Raw genomic sequence first — 21,260 nt, 5'->3', positions numbered from 1 at the left:
ATCATAGCACAAATATCCCAGACTTGCTGCTCAGGAGAATAGCCCGAAAACTGAGCTGTGTCCAGAACCGCTCTGATGAAAAGGAGCTTCTGAAAGGGAATCAGGTGTGACTTCAACAGGTTGAGAGTGAACCAATGCAAGAGGTTCGCTTTAGTCTAGAGGTGGGAGACAACAGCCTGGAGCGAGCCCACCTTCAACAGCTAGTCGTCGAGATAGGGGAACACTGGAACCCCTGATCTGCGCAGATGGGCTGTGACCACCGCCATAACTTTCGTGAACACCGGAGGGGAGCTTGTAAGGCCAAAGGGGAGAATGGTAAACTGAAAATGCTTGTGGCCTTCTGTGAACCACAGGTAGTGCCAGTGGGCAGGCAAGACGGGGATATGAGCAACAGTGTCACAGTGTCACACACTCTTGTGGAGAAGTGTGGCTCACCGGTTAGAGGCGGCAGACCCAGAAGCAGAGGTCGGCCCGGGACCAGGGTTCAATTCCTGACGCGGCAGGGTACGGAACCAATATCAGCGGGCTCGATAAATCTCGCCTCGGTGCCTCTCTAACCATGGGTCCCACGCTGCAACTCTGGGCAATAGCTTGCTTAATCTCCACAACGGCCCCCTCGCTGCCGGGGATGCCTGGCTTCACCTTGGGGATACCCAATAGGGACCATCTCACAGGGAAAGCCAGGACAGGTTCCCCAGCGGTACACAGCGCCAAGAAACCCCAGGGTGAACCTGCGCTCTACAAATTCATACTAACATAACATAACACCAAATGTGTGCAATGGCCCAAGAGACATGCACTGTGCACCAACCGCAGTCCTAAGCTGGCAGAAGAAAACATCTTCCCAAGATGGTCCAGCTTCTTGGATTCTCTATCTTGAGAAGCTGTAGGGAAAGTGTTTCCTTTCAAGGATGAGATTTGGACAACAAAGCTCTAGGTGTAGGGTGCTGGGAGTGGAAAAGGCAGTCGCCCGGGGCCGGCCGGTGGCATCAGGCAATCATCCTATCCACCGGAGCCCCTGTGCTGAACTTGGACCATGAGCCCAGAACGACGTCAGTGAGGCCTCATTGAAAGGCAGCAGGGGCGCTGAAGAGGCTGCTGCAGGCTGAAGCACTTCAGTCAGGTTAGTCCTGACTGCCACTGAAGGAAGGTCAGCTGCCCTGGGCAACACCACAGCGTAGGAAGCCCTCTCCTCCGTAGCCATGATAGGGTGAGAAAGCATACCAAGGTCTGGGGAGGTATCCAGACCACTGGTATCGCCCAACTCCTCTCTCCAGTCCGGCTCTTCAAGCTGGTCTGCAAGAGGGTCAACAGACCCCTCCTTGTCCTTCTAACCCTTCTCTGGCAGCCACTCAGGGCGATGATCGTCAGGGAAGTACCAGGTACAAAAGTACCCTCCGGCGCCAGTACTGGTGTCGGTCAACGCCGTTCCGGCTCGGTGTCCACGTGAAGAGGTGGGCTGTAGTTGACGCTGGCTGGGGGCGCAACCGGCGTCTGAGACGGAGGAGACGTTGTGAGATGAATCGGCAATGGGAAAGGTAACGTGAGGTCAACCGGTGTTGATCCGGATCCAGGCATTGTTCCTTAGGGACCCTGCAGCGCAGCGGCCGGAGCCGCCGGCATCGAAGGCCTAGAGCCCCCATCAGAATAAACGAAGCCAACAGCTGGGCCTCCAAGAGCTTTCGGGACGGTTCCCGCAAAGACTTCGGGTTCGTGGCCCGGCAGTCGGAGCACGACTTCGGGTCGCGGTCGCGCTCCAGGCACCAAAGGAACATGAGGTGCGGATTGGTGACTGACATCAGCTTGTGACAGGAGTCACAAGGCTTGAAAGCCGGTCGACGACTTGCATCCCTCGTGCACCAGGAGTTGCAAGACTTCAAAAAAGAGGTCGATAATAAGTCATTAGTCAAAAAATGACTACGGGTAAGGCTCACTCCGGATCTGCACTGGCTGGCGGAAAAAGAAAGAACTGACATCAGCCCTCAAGGGTGGCGTCTAAGTTGATACTGCGACGTCATCCCAGTGATCATGACGACGGACACAGAGTTGACCGAAGCCACCTACGGACGAGCAGGGGTACTGCTGAGGACAAATTCTCCGGATCCAGTCTGACGCATGGGGGTAATTCTAAGGTAAAGAATCAATAACTAATAATCTATTACAGATATGCTAAAAAATTAAATTGCAAGATCACAAATGCTGCCCAAACCCATTTTGTTCCCTTCTTTTCAAAGCAACAACAGTAGATGAAAAGGTTTTCATAGCCATACAACCTCACCGAGTAAAAAAACACTTATTTTAAGCTAGCGAAATGCTTCAAAAGGACCCATGATATAGAACAATTACAATAGGTTTATCAGTTTATTGAAGAAGACACAACCGAAAAAGGTATGCTTCCAGATTCCAACACTTCAGAAAGGAGGTAGTGTTCCTATGAATTGAATAATGATGGAAAATATCCTTAAAGAAGGGTTACACCTGCCATAACCAATGCTTTAGTTACATATGGAAACAGCTTGAAATAGCTCAATCATTTACTGGTTGTATGGTTCCTATCAATCACCTGTAGACGGTGTCATAGTTCAATAAAACCCTCTTAATGGACATTCTAGTTAACATTGGTTTGTTCAACAGTCAGACTTAACCTTACAACTGGAAAAACATTCCATGTTGTAGAGCAGCAGACTGCTGAAAAACTGGTGATCAAATAGAAAACACAGAGGTACAGCCTAAATCAGAAGCTGTCCGAACCCATTCAAGTTGAAGAAGCAAGCAGGGTGACTAAGCCCTAACCATGGTAATGTAGGGGCTTTTACCTCTACTGTCCCAGAACCTGAACTACTATGATCTACCTACAACCTGAACACAAAGTAGACCCTTCAGCACTTGATCCTCAGTCGTAGTAAGGTGAGAGGTCAAAGGCTTCTAAGGGTGGCAGTTTGGGGGCAGAGACTCAGAACACAACAGTTTTGCAACAAAATAATTATTGCCCAGCCCAGGGCTTTTTTCTGTGAAAAAGAGAAGTATGTTAATACGCTCCAAATCACAATAATGCACACACAAATAATGTCTTAGAGTTCTATACATGCACTATGAGTATTTCTCCATGGAAACTTATCAGGGTTAAAGTAAGTGAAGGTGCATGCTCACTTTAGACTGAGTGAGCAGCTTCCCTGGTTCTGCTACCTAGAAGTCAGTCTTTAAAAATGCCCTAGCACTTAGTCCCTAAAGATATGGTACTCTGCCAAACCACTTTAGCTCAACGAGTGAGCAAAGTTACCAGCTTTACCTGGGTAGTAATGATAGGATGAATATGTGTCCAGGGTTCTTCAGTACGTTGCTGTGCCGCCCTTCCTTCTTTGGATTCTCTATGCACTGGTATGCAGCTCAAGAGCAGCCTTAGATATACCTGGGGACTCTGTTGATCTGTGTAGTCTGCACTGACACATCAACACATCAGCAGAGTCAGCACATTGCAGGCGGTGTTTCTCGTACTTCTAGGTATCTCAGGTCACTGCCAAATATAGCTGCAGGTGCCTCAAGTCATCACTTGCAGCTACAGAACACTCAGGCAAAAAGTCACAGCTGCAGTCGCACCTCTTGCAGGATAAATGGGAGAGTTTGAGTTAGGCTGGGCGCCAAGACCTCAAGACTGACCCATGTGCTGTGGGAACACTCAATCACTTCCAGGTCCAACATATGTAAACATCTGTCTTGAAGCACTTGTCTGACACGATCTATTCTTCACAGACAAACAAAACGATGTGCCTATAACGTGCACAGATGTGAATCAACCTGGGGTTGGCAAGAAAGATGGGGAAACATATTCAAGACTATCTCCACTCTCTTCTAAATACTTAGGTCTCATGTAAAGGGCATGCCTTACCCCTGCCAAAGAGCAGTCTTTCACATTACTGTGCAAAAGGTCGAGGAGTGTCTCACAGTAAAGTTTTTCTGTGGTTTCTGAATGACACAGGTGTTTACCCGGTAGGTCACCTCAGAAACCCGCATTACCTTATAAGGCACACACCAATTATCCTCTAACGTTCAAGGGCAAATTGAGTTTGGCACAAACACCTCTGGGCCCTCCTGGTATCCAGATATCTTTGCATTCTGGTTGCATCATTGTGTCAGCTTTGGTTAGCCTTAATGGCTAATGACAGTCTGCATCATTTACGGGCAGCTAAATTTCATATCCACCCCCTTGTTGACAAGGGTAAGTGTGCTGCGAATAAGATTCCGAAACAAAAGATCAAACTGAACTCCAGTATGTGAAATTTCTTTGTAGACAAATGATCTAGAAGATCCCACTTCCAACGGTTCTCTGGTAGTTCCCATCATGTTCTTAATGGTCTTTTTAAAACGCTTCAAACCGACTGGGCTGCGAGCGATATGCTGCGGAGGAGTGGTAGGTCGGACTAGCTTGTCACCAAACATGTGCTAACTGTCGACACATTACATGCAGATGGGAACGAAATTAGGATTGTTAGGCACTCATATGGGATGTCTTTCCTTATACTAATACTGCGGGTGCTGACAGGGTTTGCCACTAACTCTGGGCCTGGGGCGTGGCTTCGCCGTGCTCCAAGATGACTGGATGCTAAATGGGCTCTGCTGGATGGGCCCACAATCCTAACTAATTCTGCATGCTGTGGGGCAATCTGGAGCAAAGTGGGAGCTGTCTACTATCCGAGCAAGACTAAAGGTAGAGATTTGTTGGCTGCCAAACAGAAACTGGCTGACATGTAGTAATCGCACTGACTGAACCTTCAAGCTGAGGGAGGAAGGCAGTGGCGCCGTTGAGGCCTGCTCTGATGACATCGGAGGCCATGGCGGGCTCCAGTGTGCCAAGTAGGTGCAGCTGCAGGTGATCCCTGCGGACACGGCTCGGACTCTGCCAGAGTGTGCCCGGCATATGACTGGGGCCTGCATCGGGCAGATGCCTGGAACCCAGCTGTGGCCTGAGCGGGCTCGGCCCTGGCTGGGCGACGTTACTGGCTACGCAGGGAGGCAGTCTGCGGAGAGCCGGTAATACTGCTGGGACTGGCGCCTTGGAAACCGAAGAAGTGACCGACATAGTACCAGTGAGCCCCCGGCTTGCTGCTGGGCCTAGGGGGCTATTGGCCTCGGTGCGGGCTTGCAGGCCTTCTTGCAGATTGAGGCATTGTTGCAGCAAGCCTCGTTCGTGTGGGAGTTAGCATGGGGGCCGACAGGCGAGGTGCGGTGCTCGGGGGTGACGCAGCATATACGCACAGGTGGCGGATTTATTTTGCGCTTGCGGTGCTGCGGTGGGGGGCATCTGGTTTCCTGGCGCACCAGCAACAGATAGAGCTGCCAGGGGCTGGGTGGCGATTACGCTGCTTGCCCTGCGGATGCTGCCTGCTGATCCATTGCCCTCCACAGGGAGTGATCATTCAAGGGCTAGCAGCGCTTAAAACTGAGCAACTCGCCTGCCCACTCTGGGCCCTACATATAGGGGAAGACGATCACCCCCCAACACACGCTCAGCAGTACTAAATAGTCTTGAACGCCCCTGAGAAGGACTACTCTCGCCAGCTGTTGAGGGGAGGCGTGCCCGACCACACTAGTCCTCAACACCTACTTACTGTGGCCAATATGGGAAAAAACGACCCCAAGCAGTCCAAATTTCCATTTGAAAATAAGCATCTCACAAGCAATATGGACACTTGCTCTTAACCGGAAGCAGAATTAAGTGCTAGGGATCGCGGGTACAAACAGGATGAAGACCTGCGGGCCATAATGCTAGAGGTTTGCTCCAGTTGAAAACTATACACAATACAATAGATGCTCTCACCTCCAGACTCAACATGGTAAAACAACAGGTTGACTCCCATGAGACTCGCCTGGACACACTGGAAAATTACACCTTAGATGCGCACTACTAATAAGTCAACTCCAAGAAGCACCTCCTCCAAATGGAAAAGATACTCTCTGTAATTAAAGCTAAAAATGAGTATCTGGGAGCGCGCTCCAGGTGCAACAACTTCAGATTTGCTGGAACACCCGAGACCACAGCCATACCCAAAATGGAACACTGCATCGAAACACTGCTGAGTGATCTATTTGAACCAGTCCTCTCCCCCATGTTTATTGTTAAGCATGCAAATTGCTCACTGGGGCCTAGACCACCAGTTGGAGCCACGCAAGCCACGCAAGGCCTACAACTGCTTGCTAGTTAAATTATCGTGACTGTGACTCGGTGCCAAAAGCTGCTAGAGACCAAGGTTCCATAAACCACAAGGCAACAACATCTCATTTTCCCTGACTTTACGTCACCGGCTCAAGCTGCCTGAAAAGAATTTGTACCTACCAAACGCATCCTACAGCAGACCAAAATCCAGTATGCCATGCTGTACCACGCAAAACTGAGAATCTCACATGGCGGGCAACCCCACTTCTTTACCAAAGCTACATCAGCATTAAAATTAGCCACACACAGTCCCCTCCGCTCACCTCAGCAAGCTGGATCTGAACCGGGACTCAGCATCAATGATTAAGTGAGCCGCGATGTCCGGGTGCTTCATGCAAGACGCCCTAATAAGCCAATTCTGCACATGAACACTGGAGTTATGCCCATTCGGACAAAGAATGCATGTGCAACTAGACTATGTGAATTTCTACATACTCTGTGAATCCCCGAACCAGTAATACGGCCCGGCCACCGTGCCATAAGGTAGGGCTGCATGCCGGCAACCCAGGCCCCCAATGGGAGAACTCCCATGGTTCACTATGTTTGTTTATTCCGGGTCAACAAGGGGAGGGGGGAGGGATGGGTACCACAACCTAGTTGGGGTTTTAGGAGTTAATGAAGTTGGTCGGGGTAGGTTTTTTACAGTTTTCTGCGGCAGACCACACATAAGAGCGAAAAGGCAGGACATGCGAAAAGGCAGGACATGCAGTTCGAAGCACACATCAACATTATAGTTTTCACACACATCATGGACCAGCTGGCCGACTCAAAGAGTACGGCAGACACATACCTGCACACTATGGTAACGGATACATGTCGGAGGTAAAGTTCCAAACCTGGAACATTAGATGACTGAACGACCATTGAAAAGCTAGACTAGTGCACCCCTATCTTATCAGACATGAGATTGACAACTGTTTCTTACAAGAAACACACCTCAGAAGCGTTGCTGACCCCAAAACTCCACAACAGACACTGAGGTGAAGTACACTCATCGCATATTCTAATTAAGCTAGAGGGGTAGCAATCTTGGTCAGACGCGATGCCGGCTGGACAACCTCTCGTACACTACTGGATCCAGAGGGTAGCTACGTCATCTTAAGAAGCACAATTGATGGACAGAATGCAGAACAATGGCATACATTCACCCCAGTACAGAGATCTGAGCCTACATCCATTGGTTTTGTTTTGTTCACCCTGCCATTCCAGTTTGAACCCAGCCATATGCAAATCAGTCTTGATCCTGTGCCCACTGGGAACAGTACAGCCCGAACTGCCAGGCCAGGTCCTCTCTGGACTAGTAACAAGCATCCTAGGACCGGTTTCGTGGTTTCACCCCTCATCAGCTCGGATAGCTTGACTCCAGTGGTATGGAGTGACATTAATCGCAATCTACAGCCCTAACGTAGATTACCCAAACGTCTTCACCACCATTTGATCAAAAATAACATTGCTTGGCTGCGATACAGTGAAGGGGGGGCAACTTCAATATTATCATGCATGACTCCTTGAACTGTGTGGGCTCCTCCCGCAAACTGCATCCTAGGGCCAACCAACACAAATTTTCTCTATCCCTAGAAAAAGGACTGATAGATATATGGCAAAGTTGGCATCCAGACACTAGAGAGGGCACCTGTATCTCTTCGCACAATAAAGCTAGGTCCACGCTCGATTTTTGGCTCGTCTCTGGTGATGTTGCTACCTGGACCACAGACACTCGACATTTGCTGCGCACATTATCTGACCATGCCCGGCACTACTTGACGGCAGCGTATCACAGACTATACCTCGAGCCTTCTGCTGTCTTTGCCTGTGGTTGTTACAGTTTAAAATTGTAGTTTTAACCTGCCTGTGACTGCATATTTTATCACCTGTTTTGTGTTTTAAACTTGTGGTTTTCCCTGCCCATGATTGCTTGTATTTAACGTGTTGAAGTGTGGGATTTGCAGTCCAAACTCAGTAGTTTATCCCTCTCATTTCTGGTGACAATTCAGTTTTCCCTCCAAATTTCTCCTTTGCTCTATGAGAAGACCTGTATGTCAAAACAGTGCACCCCCAGCCACCATTTTGTGTTCACAAGCCAGTGAATCCAGCCCCCTCCCACAGGGATATTCTACATCAGAGGGCGATTCTGTGAGCTGTTTAAACTGTGTTTACTAGGGACTGTGCACTTTGTTTTTTGGCCAGGAGAGGGAGTTTAGTTTTATTCAAACAGTATTGTTAGATTTCAAGTTAGTGAGGATTTTACCTGCAGAAGCCGAAATTGTGGATTGAGCCGGTCTGTTTCCTAGGAGATTCTGAACAGGAGAAGCAGCTCCCCAGCCCCCAATCCCCACTCCCCAGGCCAGCAGAACACTGGCTATTCAGCTACCAGGCAACTCTGAGCCCTCCCCTCACACTTGCCCAGGCCCCTTAAGGCTTTGCTGGGTGCACCCCAAATAATTATCCTCCATCTTGTGAGTTGCAGCCTACCTGTGCCCCAGTTTGCAGTGAGCAGAGTCCAGGACGTGGTAAGGAGACAGACTAGTGCTGTCTGTTCGCCCAAAACAAAAGTTGTTAAAAAAACGGGTTTCCCTGTCTGTGATTACTGTCTTTGCCTGTGGTTGTTACAGTTTAAAATTGTAGTTTTAACCTGCCAGTGATTGCATATTTTATCACCTGTTTTGTGTTTTAAACTTGTGGTTTTCCCTGAATTGTGGGGTTTGCAGTCCAAACTCTGTAGTTTATCCCTCCAAATTTCTCCTTTCCTCTGTGCTAAGACCTGTATGTTAAAACAGTGCACCCCCATCCACCATTGTGTGTTCACAAGTTAGTGAAACCAGCCCCCCCCCTCCCCGCAACAGGGATATTCTACATCAGAGGGTACTTCTGTGAGCTGTTTAAACTGTGTTTACTAGGGACTGTGCACTCCGTTTTTTGGCCAGGAGAGGGAGTAAAGTTCTATTCAAACAGTATTGTTAGATTTGAAGTTAGTGAGGCCTTTACCTGCAAAACTCTAAAGTGTGGATTGTGCCGGTCTGTCTCCTAGGAGATTAGGAACAGGAGAAGCAGCTTCCAACTCCCTGGCCAGAAAACCTTGTCTGAGGTCCCTAGGACCTTTTATGGTCTGCTATTAGTTGGTACATGTGTACACTGACTGGTGGTTGTATCTGGTGTTTCTATTGGATTAGGGTTAGTGTTCTCATTGGTTGGTTATTTGAGGGGTCTGATTGGTTTCTGGGTCTGTGATTCAATCAATGTAGGGTTGGGACTAGGGCTAGGGTTAGGATTTCTATTGGAAGTAGGGACTAGGGCTTCCTATGTTATTGGTTGCTATGAATAGGGTGGGACTAGGGCTAGGGTTAGACCTTTAATTGGAAGTAGCGATTGGGGCTTCTGATGTGATTGGTTGCTGGACTAGTTGTGGGACTAAGAGTAGGGTTAGGCTTTCTATTGGAAGTAGGGACTAGGGCTTCCTGTGCCATTGGTTGCTTGGACTTGGGTTGGGACTACTGGTAGGGCTAGGGCCTCTATTGGACGTAGAGATCACGGTTTTTGAACTGATTGGGTGCTTGGACTAGGGCTAAGATTGGCTGTAATGCCCTGGGGTCTCCTATTGGTTCTAGATTTTAGGGCTAGTGTTGTGATTGGATAGTGTTAGGGCTACAGTTCCCATTGGCTGAAGGGGTCACCTGATTACTATGGCTATAAAAGGCCAGGGTTAGGGCGTCTCAGCCCGGGCGGAGAGGACAAGGGCGGAGAGGACAAGGGCGGTTGCCTGTTCGAGACTGCCCAGGGCCCATTTAGCAATACCCAGCCCACACAAGCCACAAACCTATGGTACTTATGATCTATAGATTTCTCACTTTCTTCAAATTTAGCATTTCAAATGAACTACCCTATTTCTCAGCCTATACATTCTCTCAATATACCTTCTAGCCCAACTTTCTGACTCATCTCAAACTTCTTTCTACTACTCTTTCTAATGCACTACCCTATGCATCTATCAATATATCCTCTACATCCACTCTCTCATTTATCCCAAACCCCATACCCCTACTATGTTCCCCAAAATACCTCTTTCTAGACTCTCTCCTACTCTACCCCTCCATGCAGCATCTGGCACCTCTTTTACTATACCAATCCCCTAAATCAAACCTTTCTAAACTCTTCCCTCTGTCTCCTCCCCTACAAAACTCCTTTTTTCTCATCCAAAAGCCTCCTCCTACTGCTAATAACGAAAAAAACATATTTTAGTCTTTTATCCCTCCACTATTCTTTTCAATCAAAATTAACAGACTTACCTGTTCACTCCTCAAATTCCATACTCACACTAAACTAATTCACCACTAATCATTAATGGGTTCCGGAGTGGCGTGCTACTTGCCATAAAAACGTTTCAACAACCATCAGGGGTAACAAGTGCAATATGAATGCAAACCTTTCTTCCCCTTTTATCCCTCCGCTATCCTTCTCACTCCAAATAAATGACTAATATCCACCATTGAAATTACTTCATATTTCACCATATTAATTCACCACTAACCCTTTATGGGCTTCCTGAATAGCGTGGGTCAACAAACGTAACAAGCGCTATATAAATAAAAACCTTTTTCCTCCTCTATCCTCCTGCTAACATTATAAATACAAATAAGTGACTAACCTTTCCACCACTTAAAATGTACTTGCATGTTTCACTATACTAATTCAACACTAATCCTCTATGGGTCCCGGAGTAGTGTGTTACTCGCGGAAAAAGCACTTTGACACCTCGACAGGGGTATAAGCACTATATAAATGCAATTACAATACAATACAATACAATACATCATGCAGGACTGCCACTATATCATGACAAGTATGTGTCATCATGCTCCTTTTATTTTTTGCCGATGCTGTATAGAAAAAAATAGTTTGTTGAGCTGCACAGCAACGGCAAAATGCATATGCACAGCCAAGAGATCCAAAATGCTTGTCAATGCTTGCTTTCATGTCTTATTTTCGTTTACATTATCTAATTATTTATGTGAAAATATATTAAGCTACAACTAATATATTTAAATGTGCAGTCATACTTTGATGTCTGTATACTTTTAGAGTGTTAACAAGCCTCTTCCGATAAAACCTGAAAACATAAGCAACATTGCACAACTTTATATGAACATCTGCAGCTTTTTAAGCTTCATTATGAAAGCTGATCTTTTTCTCTCTGCTGGCAATGCACACCTGTTAATTTGGCACTTAATTTAGGCAGTTTAGAGACAGTCAAAAGACAGCCCATTTCTGCCTTTTCACTTTTTGGAAAAAAGATGGACTGGAGAATACACTGTTTCATGTCTGCATATCTATATATCTATAAAAATTTAAACCTGGGAGCCTTAAACGTAAGTACCAACGTTGTACAGAGGTATCACCTATTCTGAATTGTACATGCATTCACATTTATTCATATGATATACAGAGCTGGGAAACCTGCTTGTTTTAAGTCAGTGAAATATGTTTAAGTTCCACCAATTGTACATTTTAAGTATGTATTTATATACAGAGATGTTACCCATTAGATTTGGAGATCATCTCTAGTCTGTCTTATTTGCTGTACAGCACTCCGACACCAGCACCGAGTATGTCCGCACTATGCTATTTTACCGCTGACAGATTCTGGAAGATGAACACCTTGCCATTTGTGATCAAAGGGAGCACTTGGGACTTTTCTCCACGTCATCCAGGCGTACTCAACAATTTAGGAACACTGGCAAGCTAGCCAAGAAAAATGGTCTAAAGTACTGGGATAACTAATAGACCCTCGGCAAAATCCGGAATTTGGAAGATCATGGATGAGTTGGGGGTCCTCGAAGCAGCTGTATACTGACAGGGATGGACTTTCTTCTGCCTACGCAAGTCCACTTTAGATGCTGGTGCTCCGATAGGGCACCCTTCAGTAGCTGCCTGGATAGGGGGCGTGGATCACAGCTGACGCCCAGAAGAAGCAACCTGTAGTATAACACCAGTAGGAACTGAACAGCTAGTACAGATAGAATGTTAAGACAGGAATGTACAATAACAATTCTAAGAAGGAATGGTGCACTAACATGGGATACTACACAACCCACAAAGCAAAGGGTTTCCCAAGAACCCTTTCAGGACACTTTTCATTACACTACATGTTATGATCTGCTATGACTGGCTACACGTTGGGAGACAAATTGTGCTCCATAATGCCTGCAGTAAAATACAAATATTTCTATTTAGCTTTAGGTAGTGTGATATGAATTAAAATGCTACTACTTACTGGATCTAAGAAGCCTGTCGATCCTGTCAATTCTTTCGATACTTGGTGAAAGGAGCCTAATGCGAGGACTTCCTGGGCTTGATGCTTCTGAACACACATCAGTAAAGGAGTCGTCATAATTCAGGAAGAGAAGTTCTTTTACACACTTGTGACAGACGCTGTGCTGACATGGAAGAATAAGTGGATGGGTGAATAACTCCTTGCAGGCAGGACAAATTAACTCCCGTTCAATATTTTTAATCGTCACCTGAAAGGACCAGAAATACAAGAAGGAAATAAACACCTTATCAAATAAAAACAAAATACGGTCAGAATAAAAAGGCAAATTGCGACATTTACACATGTTGTTGTGGAAGGCAGGACACTCAAAATTGTAAATAACAGTAAATGAGCCAATCTGTTTTTTTGATAATTAGCTACTCGGTCATATTTTTCAACTGCTCAGTATATGTTTTTTCGAACTAGCTCTACATGATGCAAAAAGTTACAAACCATATATTTGCAATGCACATAATGACAACAGTTCTTAATTAATATGCATGGAATTGCATCCTTCAATATGGGTTCCACAATAATACCCAGGATTTTTGGAGGAGGCTGAGGGGTTGACGCTAGGCTGGAAAAAGGAAGAGTCAAAAGATACTGTAGGTAGGCAGTAGGAAAAGGGAAGGGAGTGAATATCAAAATTAGCCTTAGTATAAATGAACAAACGAACCCTACACAGCAGGATGCAACTTAGAGTTTTATGGTCGGTGCCAATATTGCTGGTTGGATCACGGCAGCTCACTGAGCTCGCAGCCCCCAGGGAACATTTCAGAGTAGCAGAATGACCAATGGGACCCTAAAAAGCAAGGATGAAGTAAGAACTAGGGGACAGACTAGCAGGGATAAAGTTAGAACTAGGGGACGGACTCGAGTTAGGAGAAAGAAGAAGACTAGAGTGAAATGACTTGGTGGGGGAAAAGTTGCGGCACTGTTGGAGGGAAGGGACAGGATACAATGGAGCAGAGAAGCAGGATACAATATCAAAGGAAACCAGAATTGGATAGCCCCTATTGGTCGAATAAGGAGGAAGAAGCAGCACTGTAGTAGAGCGGAGGCACAGAACAAGGCAAAGGGCAGTTCACATAATCCTTCCCCACTCACTCCAAAATTCTATCAGTAAATCCCATTTCTTATAAATTTACTTCAGTTAAAATATTTTTACATTTAATGATAGCCATAACAACTAACGGCACTGAGCCACTCAGGGCAAAACATGGAGATTATGGTTTGTTTGCCATTTGACACAAAATTGTTGTCCACCAGGTGTACTTCAATATTCTATATTCCTAAACCCTCATCTTACCAACTGGTTTGAAAACTGCAATCTAGTGGTGAGAACAGGAAACAGAAGTAGCACAAGCACACGCCATCCATGCAACTCTTGCCCGCACTAGCCTATCTTCTTGCATTTGGTTTATTTTTTGCAGTTTTACATAAGGCCAACTTGACACAAGAACAAATAAGCGCTTTAGATGAGAAGCAAATTACATCACACATTTTTTCTGCACAGCTGATTAAGTAACTTGCCCAGAATAACAGGATGTTGGCCCATATGACTAGTCGGACCTGGTTTGTCAGTTCCAAAGTCGTCTGCTCTAGTCACATCTTCTGCAATGATTTTTAGTTATTTAGGAAACTAGCCATTATTTTTTTTTATCTTGTTGCTTAGTCAAGGATGGTGGATGGGAATTGAATGAATGTCAGAATTGCTGGTAATTAACTTTGCATGCGAGAATCAAGAGGGAGAGAGAGGACCAGATAGCTAGTCCAGATCCCCGGTTTATATGTATAGTAAATCAAAAAGAGACTAGCTAGAAATGGAGTTAGTTTGACATTAATAATGTTATTGTCATAGCGACTCAGTATCGTTTTGCCAATTGGTGGGGGCACCTGTTGGGTGTCTTTAGAAAGCCCTCACCCACCAACCTAGTTGGTGGCATGCTTCATCATCGGGCCCACCCAGTGACACCTAGCGTGTCCCGGGTGTGCTTCGGCGCCTGATTACAGCGGAGCAGGTATGTCACTGTGTGTGCGGTGTAAGGTGTTCAGATATGTGAGGTTAAAACGGCTTGGCGGACGGTCCCTGGGGTGAGGATACTTTATTAAAAGGGCCTCCATCAGCAGTTAAAAATAAGGCGGTGGGACGTTAGAGGCGGGTTACGACCTCCTACGTCCTGAGAGTGTCAACATGTTTCAGCCAGTGCCTTATACTAATCTGGCTTTCTTCAGGACAATAAATATGTGCAAGTTAAAAATAGGGGTAGTGTACTGTAGTCTATGTGTCTACACGCCCTAAAGTGTATATAACTGTGAGAGGGGGGATTCCCTTCTCAAGATCACCTGTACATTTCACATTGAAAGACAGGGACAAGACAAACATGGGAGAGAAAGAGTCACTAGAGAGTATTGATCATTTGTTATGACAGCCGGCTTAATAGCGACATGGTGCAGGCTATGAGCGGCTCAAGTGTAATGATACTGGTGGTACCATTATTGTGGAATCGCACTAGAACTTCGAGGGTGAAGTGATTAAAACAGCGGTATAAATACTGCATTGGTGAATAGTGAGGAATTTTGGCGCAAGGACCATGTCTTACGCTTTTTAGTCTTGCTATTGCTCCAAGGTTATTGAAGTGGCAAGGGGTGGCCCTAGTAGGGAGAAAAGGTAGGACCACTTGGGTTAGGAGACCTGTGGGAGAAAGTATGGGTAGCGCTTACCTATTGTAGAGATGATCAGCATACTCACAGGATTTCTGGTCAGCACCAGCGTGGGACCTGTTGTGCCTCCTTCGCAGAACCGGTAGTAAATGGCCGCTGTTGCCGGTTTTTTATAGTGCCTTGAATTGTTTAAGTCAGGGCACCTGGAGGGAAGAGTAATGGTAGAAAGACTCGCGTTGCGGGTCGTAAACGCGCTCAGGTGTGTGCCCTTCGCTTCGCGCTGGTGCGCGGTATAGTGTTATCTCTTTAGCGCATGCGCCGGCGTGTTGTGCGGGCGGGCGCATGCGCGGCCGTGTGTTGATCGGCGCATGTGCGCCCGAGAAATGGTTCGCGCATACGCTTAGACAGGCGTTCTAGCGCATGCGCGCCCGAGAAGTGGTTAGCGCATGCGCCTTGGCAGGCATTCTCGCGCATGCGTGGAAGGGCAGGTGTTCCTGCTAGCGCTAGCGTGAAGCTAGCTGTGGCCCTAGGTCCTTACTGATGGCAGGGGCAAATGGATGACAAACTTAGTGGCGCTTGGGGCACATGGTTGTTTCAAGCGCTGGGATAGCAGGTGACCAGTGAAGCTAGCTGTTGCCCTAGGTCCTTACTGATGGCAGGGGCAATTGGATGACAAACTTAGTGGCGCTTGGGGCACATGGTTGTTCACAAGCGCTGGGATAGCAGGTGACCAGTATAACCTGCTTGCACTCTGCTCTGGTAGTGCAGGGAACTAGCGAATCTTTAAGTCCCCCGTTCCCTGCACTACCACAGCCATCAGTAAGGACCTAGGGCCACAGCTAGCTTCACGCTAGCGCTAGCAGGAACACCTGCCCTTCCACGCATGCGCGAGAATGCCTGCCAAGGCGCATGCGCTAACCACTTCTCGGGCGCGCATGCGCTAGAACGCCTGTCTAAGCGTATGCGCGAACCATTTCTCGGGCGCACATGCGCCGATCAACACACGGCCGCGCATGCGCCCGCCCGCACAACACGCCGGCGCATGCGCTAAAGAGATAACACTATACCGCGCACCAGCGCGAAGGGCACACACCTGAGCGCGTTTACGACCCGCAACGCGAGTCTTTCTACCATTACTCTTCCCTCCAGGTGCCCTCACTTAAACAATTCAAGGCAGTATAAAAAACCGGCAACAGCGGCCATTTACTACCGGTTCTGCGAAGGAGGCACAACAGGTCCCACGCTGGTGCTGACCAGAAATCCTGTGAGTATGCTGATCATCTCTACAATAGGTAAGCGCTACCCATACTTTCTCCCACAGGTCTCCTAACCCAAGTGGTCCTACCTTTTCTCCCTACTAGGGCCACCCCTTGCCACTTCAATAACCTTGGAGCAATAGCAAGACTAAAAAGCGTAAGACATGGTCCTTGCGCCAAAATTCCTCACTATTCACCAATGCAGTATTTATACCGCTGTTTTAATCACTTCACCCTCGAAGTTCTAGTGCGATTCCACAATAATGGTACCACCAGTATCATTACACTTGAGCCGCTCATAGCCTGCACCATGTCGCTATTAAGCCGGCTGTCATAACAAATGATCAATACTCTCTAGTGACTCTTTCTCTCCCATGTTTGTCTTGTCCCTGTCTTTCAATGTTAAATGTACAGGTGATCTTGAGAAGGGAATCCCCCCTCTCACAGTTATATACACTTTAGGGCGTGTAGACACAGACTACAGTACACTACCCCTATTTTTAACTTGCACATATTTATTGTCCTGAAGAAAGCCAGATTAGTATAAGGCACTGGCTGAAACATGTTGACACTCTCAGGACGTAGGAGGTCGTAACCCGCCTCTAACGTCCCACCGCCTTATTTTTAACCGCTGACGGAGGCCCTTTTAATAAAGTATCCTCACCCCAGGGACCGTCCGCCAAGCCGTTTTAACCTCACATATCTGAACACCTTACACCGCACACACAGTGACATACCTGCTCCGCTGTAATCAGGCATCGAAGCACACCCGGGACACGCTAGGTGTCACTGGGTGGGCCCGATGATGAAGCATGCCACCAACTAGGTTGGTGGGTGAGGGCTTTCTAAAGACACCCAACAGGTGCCACCACCAATTGGCAAAACGATACTGAGTCGCTATGACAATAACATTATTAATGTCAAACTAACTCCATTTCTAGCTAGTCTCTTTTTGATTTACTATAATTAACTTTGCATACCTCTTTTTCCTAGTTAAATACTTTTTTCTATTATGATCTAATGACACCCAGAGTGAGAATTAGAACAAATTATATCCAAATGAAACCCTGGCCCCGACTATATAATGGGGTTGTAGAGGTTTAGCAAACAATGACCATGTCAAAATCTGCGACCCAGACCAATGCTTACAGAGGTATGTAGAACAACATGCGTTTATCCATCCCGCACATCTCCTTGATGGGGACATGCATCTGAAAAGACACAAAGGCCATGTTTGACCTACGACAAAAACTTTAAGTCCTTGTGGAAGAACTGTTTGGAATGTACAGAGCGAATAAGCTAGAAGAGTTCAAGGCAGAATCTGGGCGACTTTCTATTCTAATTCTGCAAAATGCCCTCAGCTTGAATATAAAAAAGATCACAATAAAGATTCTCTCTCTAGATTGGCATCTTGGTTCGTATGGAAATCCTTAAAATAAGCTTAAGAGCTTGGAGTCTGCCAAACTGAATGTCAGAAGTCGGCTAGTACGAACAAAATTGTTTTTTAGAGAAACTGACAGGAGAAAATAAGCATTGGCAAAGCCGTCTCACCTATGAGATCTATTGGCTTTGTAATGTTTTTAGTTATGTTAAACTTTAATTAATTAATCAATCCATTTGTAGAGCGCACTACTCACCTGTGAGGGTCTCAAGGTGCTGGGAAGGAGGAGGGGGGGGGGGGGAGGGGTGCTGCTACTGCTCGAACAGCCAGGTCTTGAGAAGTCTTCTGATGGTCAGCAGGTCCTGGGTCTGTCGCAGGCGGAAGGGGAGGGTGTTCCAAGTCTTGGTGGTGAGGTGGGAGAATGATCTGCCGCCGGCGGTCGCTCGTCAGATGCGGGTGGCGAGGGCAAGGTCAGCGGAGCGGAGCGAAGCTGGCAGTTTGGGATGTAGAAGTTGAGTAGTTCGTTGAGGTACGCTGGTCTGGCGTTGTGGAGTGCTTTGTGAGCTTGGGTGAGGAGCTTGAAGGTGATCCCGTTGTTGACGGGGAGCCAGTGCAAGTCTTTCAGGTGGGCTGTGATGTGGCAGGGGATGTCGAGGATGAGGCGAGCAGAGACGTTCTGTATGCGTTGTAGTCATTTCTGGAATTTGGCTGTGGTTCACATGTAGAGGGTAGAGCAAGCAGGCAGATACTCACGGCCCACCACCGGGCCACCAGGGATGAGTCACAGGTGGCAGCCTGCATGTGGAGGAGGGCCTTGAACTCGGGGCAGCAGCAGCGATCAGCAGTAGGGACACGGGCACACGGGTGGTGCTGTGCGGCGTGGGGAGCGACCTGCCTGGAACAGGGTCAAGGGTTTAACACGCAAGCACACACCTACAAAGGGAACTGTTTTGTCTTTTTATTTACAGATCCGAGATGGATTGACAAATTTTTTTAGAGTCGCGCAAAAATGCTTCTTTAAAACAAACCTTGAAGTGCTATTAAAAAAATAATAATAATGGATGAATTGATACAGAAGTGGGCAGGGGTGAAACAACATGGCAGGTGGAGAGAAGCAACAAGTGGGAGAGAATATGGGAGAAGGAGCACAACATGCAGTGTGGGGGCAGAAGCACACAGTGAAAGAGCAACGTGGATACCGGGACCGAAGTACAAGGGCAAGAGAGCAAGGAAAGTGTGGGTGGTGGGAGAGAAGCACATGGACAGAGAGCACGGGGATAAAAGCATGAGTGAGACAGCAGGAAATCACATGCGCTCTCATGGAGTGCTTGAAAAGAAAAAAGTAGAAAATATTACTACAGAGGCTGTGCTTTATGGCATGGACAAATGCAAGACTAACAAAAAATCTAATAAGAAGCAGGCAAATATGAGTGACAGGATAGAAACTAATGGTAAGCAATAGTGGGCTGCAAGCACCTGTATAGTGTATATGGTAGGGCCGACCTAAAATTAACTTTTTCAAGTTGGTAAAAAAAACACATAGAAAGAACAGAGATAAGCAGATTTTAGTTCAAAAGTACAAAAATGAAGAGGCTACAGTTAGTTAAAGGTAGAAACTAAAACGCATCTTACGCAAAGTTAGCATTCAGTATGACCAGCGTAAAACAGTCACTCACCGTTTTAATAAAACATGTAAAGCTTTGTATGTGATGTGGCTGTCCCCTTAGGGGTTCTTGAAAATGACGATAATACATTATGTTAATTTGCTCCAAGATAAATCTAATGAAGCCCTACTGGCCAAACTCATATCATGGGTTCAGTTTTTTTATTTGCAGATCACTTAACACGTTTTCTGTCATTTTTAGGACTCGCTTAGGCAGAGCTTGCACGGTCTCTTTGAGACATGCTGTATTCAGGATATGGGCATACAGCTCCGCCCACTTTCTGCTCATTGGCTCATGCCCTTTGTAAATGGTGGCTTTTCATTGGTCAATAGGATTTATTTTTTATTTGAAGAGTTTTATATAGCGCTGGCTAGACCCGGAGGTATTAGAGCGCCTTACATAAGGATCAACGAGTTACATGTTACACATTACATCCGTTACAAGAGCATAAAAATAGGAAAAACATAGTAAAAAACAATGTTACTGTAATTCGTCGGAGGGAGGGGGAGGAAGGAGACAAAGCTTGGAGACAGGGAGAACTGCCCAGTGTCGGGCTGGGTAGGTGGCGGTCGAGGGGATGAACCAGGGTCGATCGCCTCTATAGCTGTATGGCAGCTCCACCGGGCATCGGCCATATTGCTCGGTCGGTAAAGGGTATAGTAGTCTCTTTTGTGTAACGCCTTGGCTCTTCTTGTAACCTCCCATAAGGACACGGCATTACATGTGTTGTTACTCTCTAGGAGTTAATTACAGCCTCAGAGCACTATTTTCTTAAAGGGCTGCAGACAGGACACACTAATGAGCGATACTACTCATATATATTAGGAGTGGCTGCATGTATCCTTGTGCGTATGGGTGTGTGAAAGGCTGCATGAGTGTATAAGTGGGTGCGAGTAACTGTGTGGGTGAGTGAGATGCTGTGCGAGTGCCTGCATTGGTAGGTGAGTGGGTGTATCAGTGGTTGTATGGGTTGGTGAGTGGAGGTGTGAGTGGCTCTATGGTTGGGTAAGTGGGTGCCTAGGGACTATAAATAAATAAGTGAGTGGGTGCCTCGATGGCTGCATGAGTGAATGACTGGGTGTTTAAGTGGTTGTATGGGGGACTGAGTATTAGTTTGAGTGGGTGTTGGGTTAAGTGAGTTGGTGTGTGATGGCAGTATTAGAGAGTGAGTGTCTGTGAATGGCTTTGTGGGTGAGCACGCGGATATGTGTACTCTTGCACTGATGTGTGAATGGGAATGTAAGTGGTTATGTGGTTCTGTTAGTGAGAATATGAGGGCTTGTATGGGTCAGTGGCTGTGTTGAGGGGCTAATTGGGTGAGTGAGTGTCTGAGTGACTTCAAAGGTAAAAACGTGTGTGTGAGTAGCACTATGGCTGAGCGTGTTATGTCACTGGCTGTATGGGTGAGGGGCTGGTTGCATAAGTGGTTGTATAAGTGTCTTTATGTATGAACTAATGGTTGTGTGAGGGACTGCACGAGTGAGTGGGTGTGTGCGTGGCTCTATGGAGGAGTGAGTGGGTGGGTGGGACAACTGTTACAGGTCTGTGAATGGGTATGTGAGTGGTTGTGTGGTTGTGTGAGCGGGCATTTTAGAGGTTGTATGGGGTGTGAGTAGGTGTGTGTGGCAGTATTAGAGAGTGAGTGTCTGTGAATGGCTTTGTGGGTGAGCACTCAGATGTGTGAACGCTTGCACTGATGTGTAAATGGGAATGTAAGTGGTTATGTGGTTCTGTTAGTGAGAATGTGAGGGCTTGTATGGGTCAGTGGCTGTGTTGA

At 46.8% G+C, this 21,260-nt stretch overlaps 1 protein-coding gene across 2 annotated transcripts in view; it reads right to left on the bottom strand.

Annotated features, from left to right (window-relative positions):
• TRIM36 (tripartite motif containing 36) overlaps positions 1-21,260 on the bottom strand; it is a 589,030-nt gene that overhangs the window by 279,084 nt on the left and 288,686 nt on the right. For both annotated transcript variants that reach the window (XM_086961040.1, XM_086961041.1), the window contains exon 2: positions 12,480-12,726. In XM_086961040.1, the coding sequence (XP_086817166.1) occupies positions 12,480-12,726 (247 nt within the window). The remainder of the gene's footprint in view (positions 1-12,479; positions 12,727-21,260) is intronic.

Source organism: Lissotriton vulgaris, chromosome 3_1, assembly GCF_964263255.1.
Source record: "Lissotriton vulgaris chromosome 3_1, aLisVul1.2, whole genome shotgun sequence".
Taxonomy (NCBI): domain Eukaryota; kingdom Metazoa; phylum Chordata; class Amphibia; order Caudata; family Salamandridae; genus Lissotriton; species Lissotriton vulgaris.
Note: the sequence above shows the minus strand (reverse complement) of the source record. Positions and strands in the feature narration are given on the sequence as shown.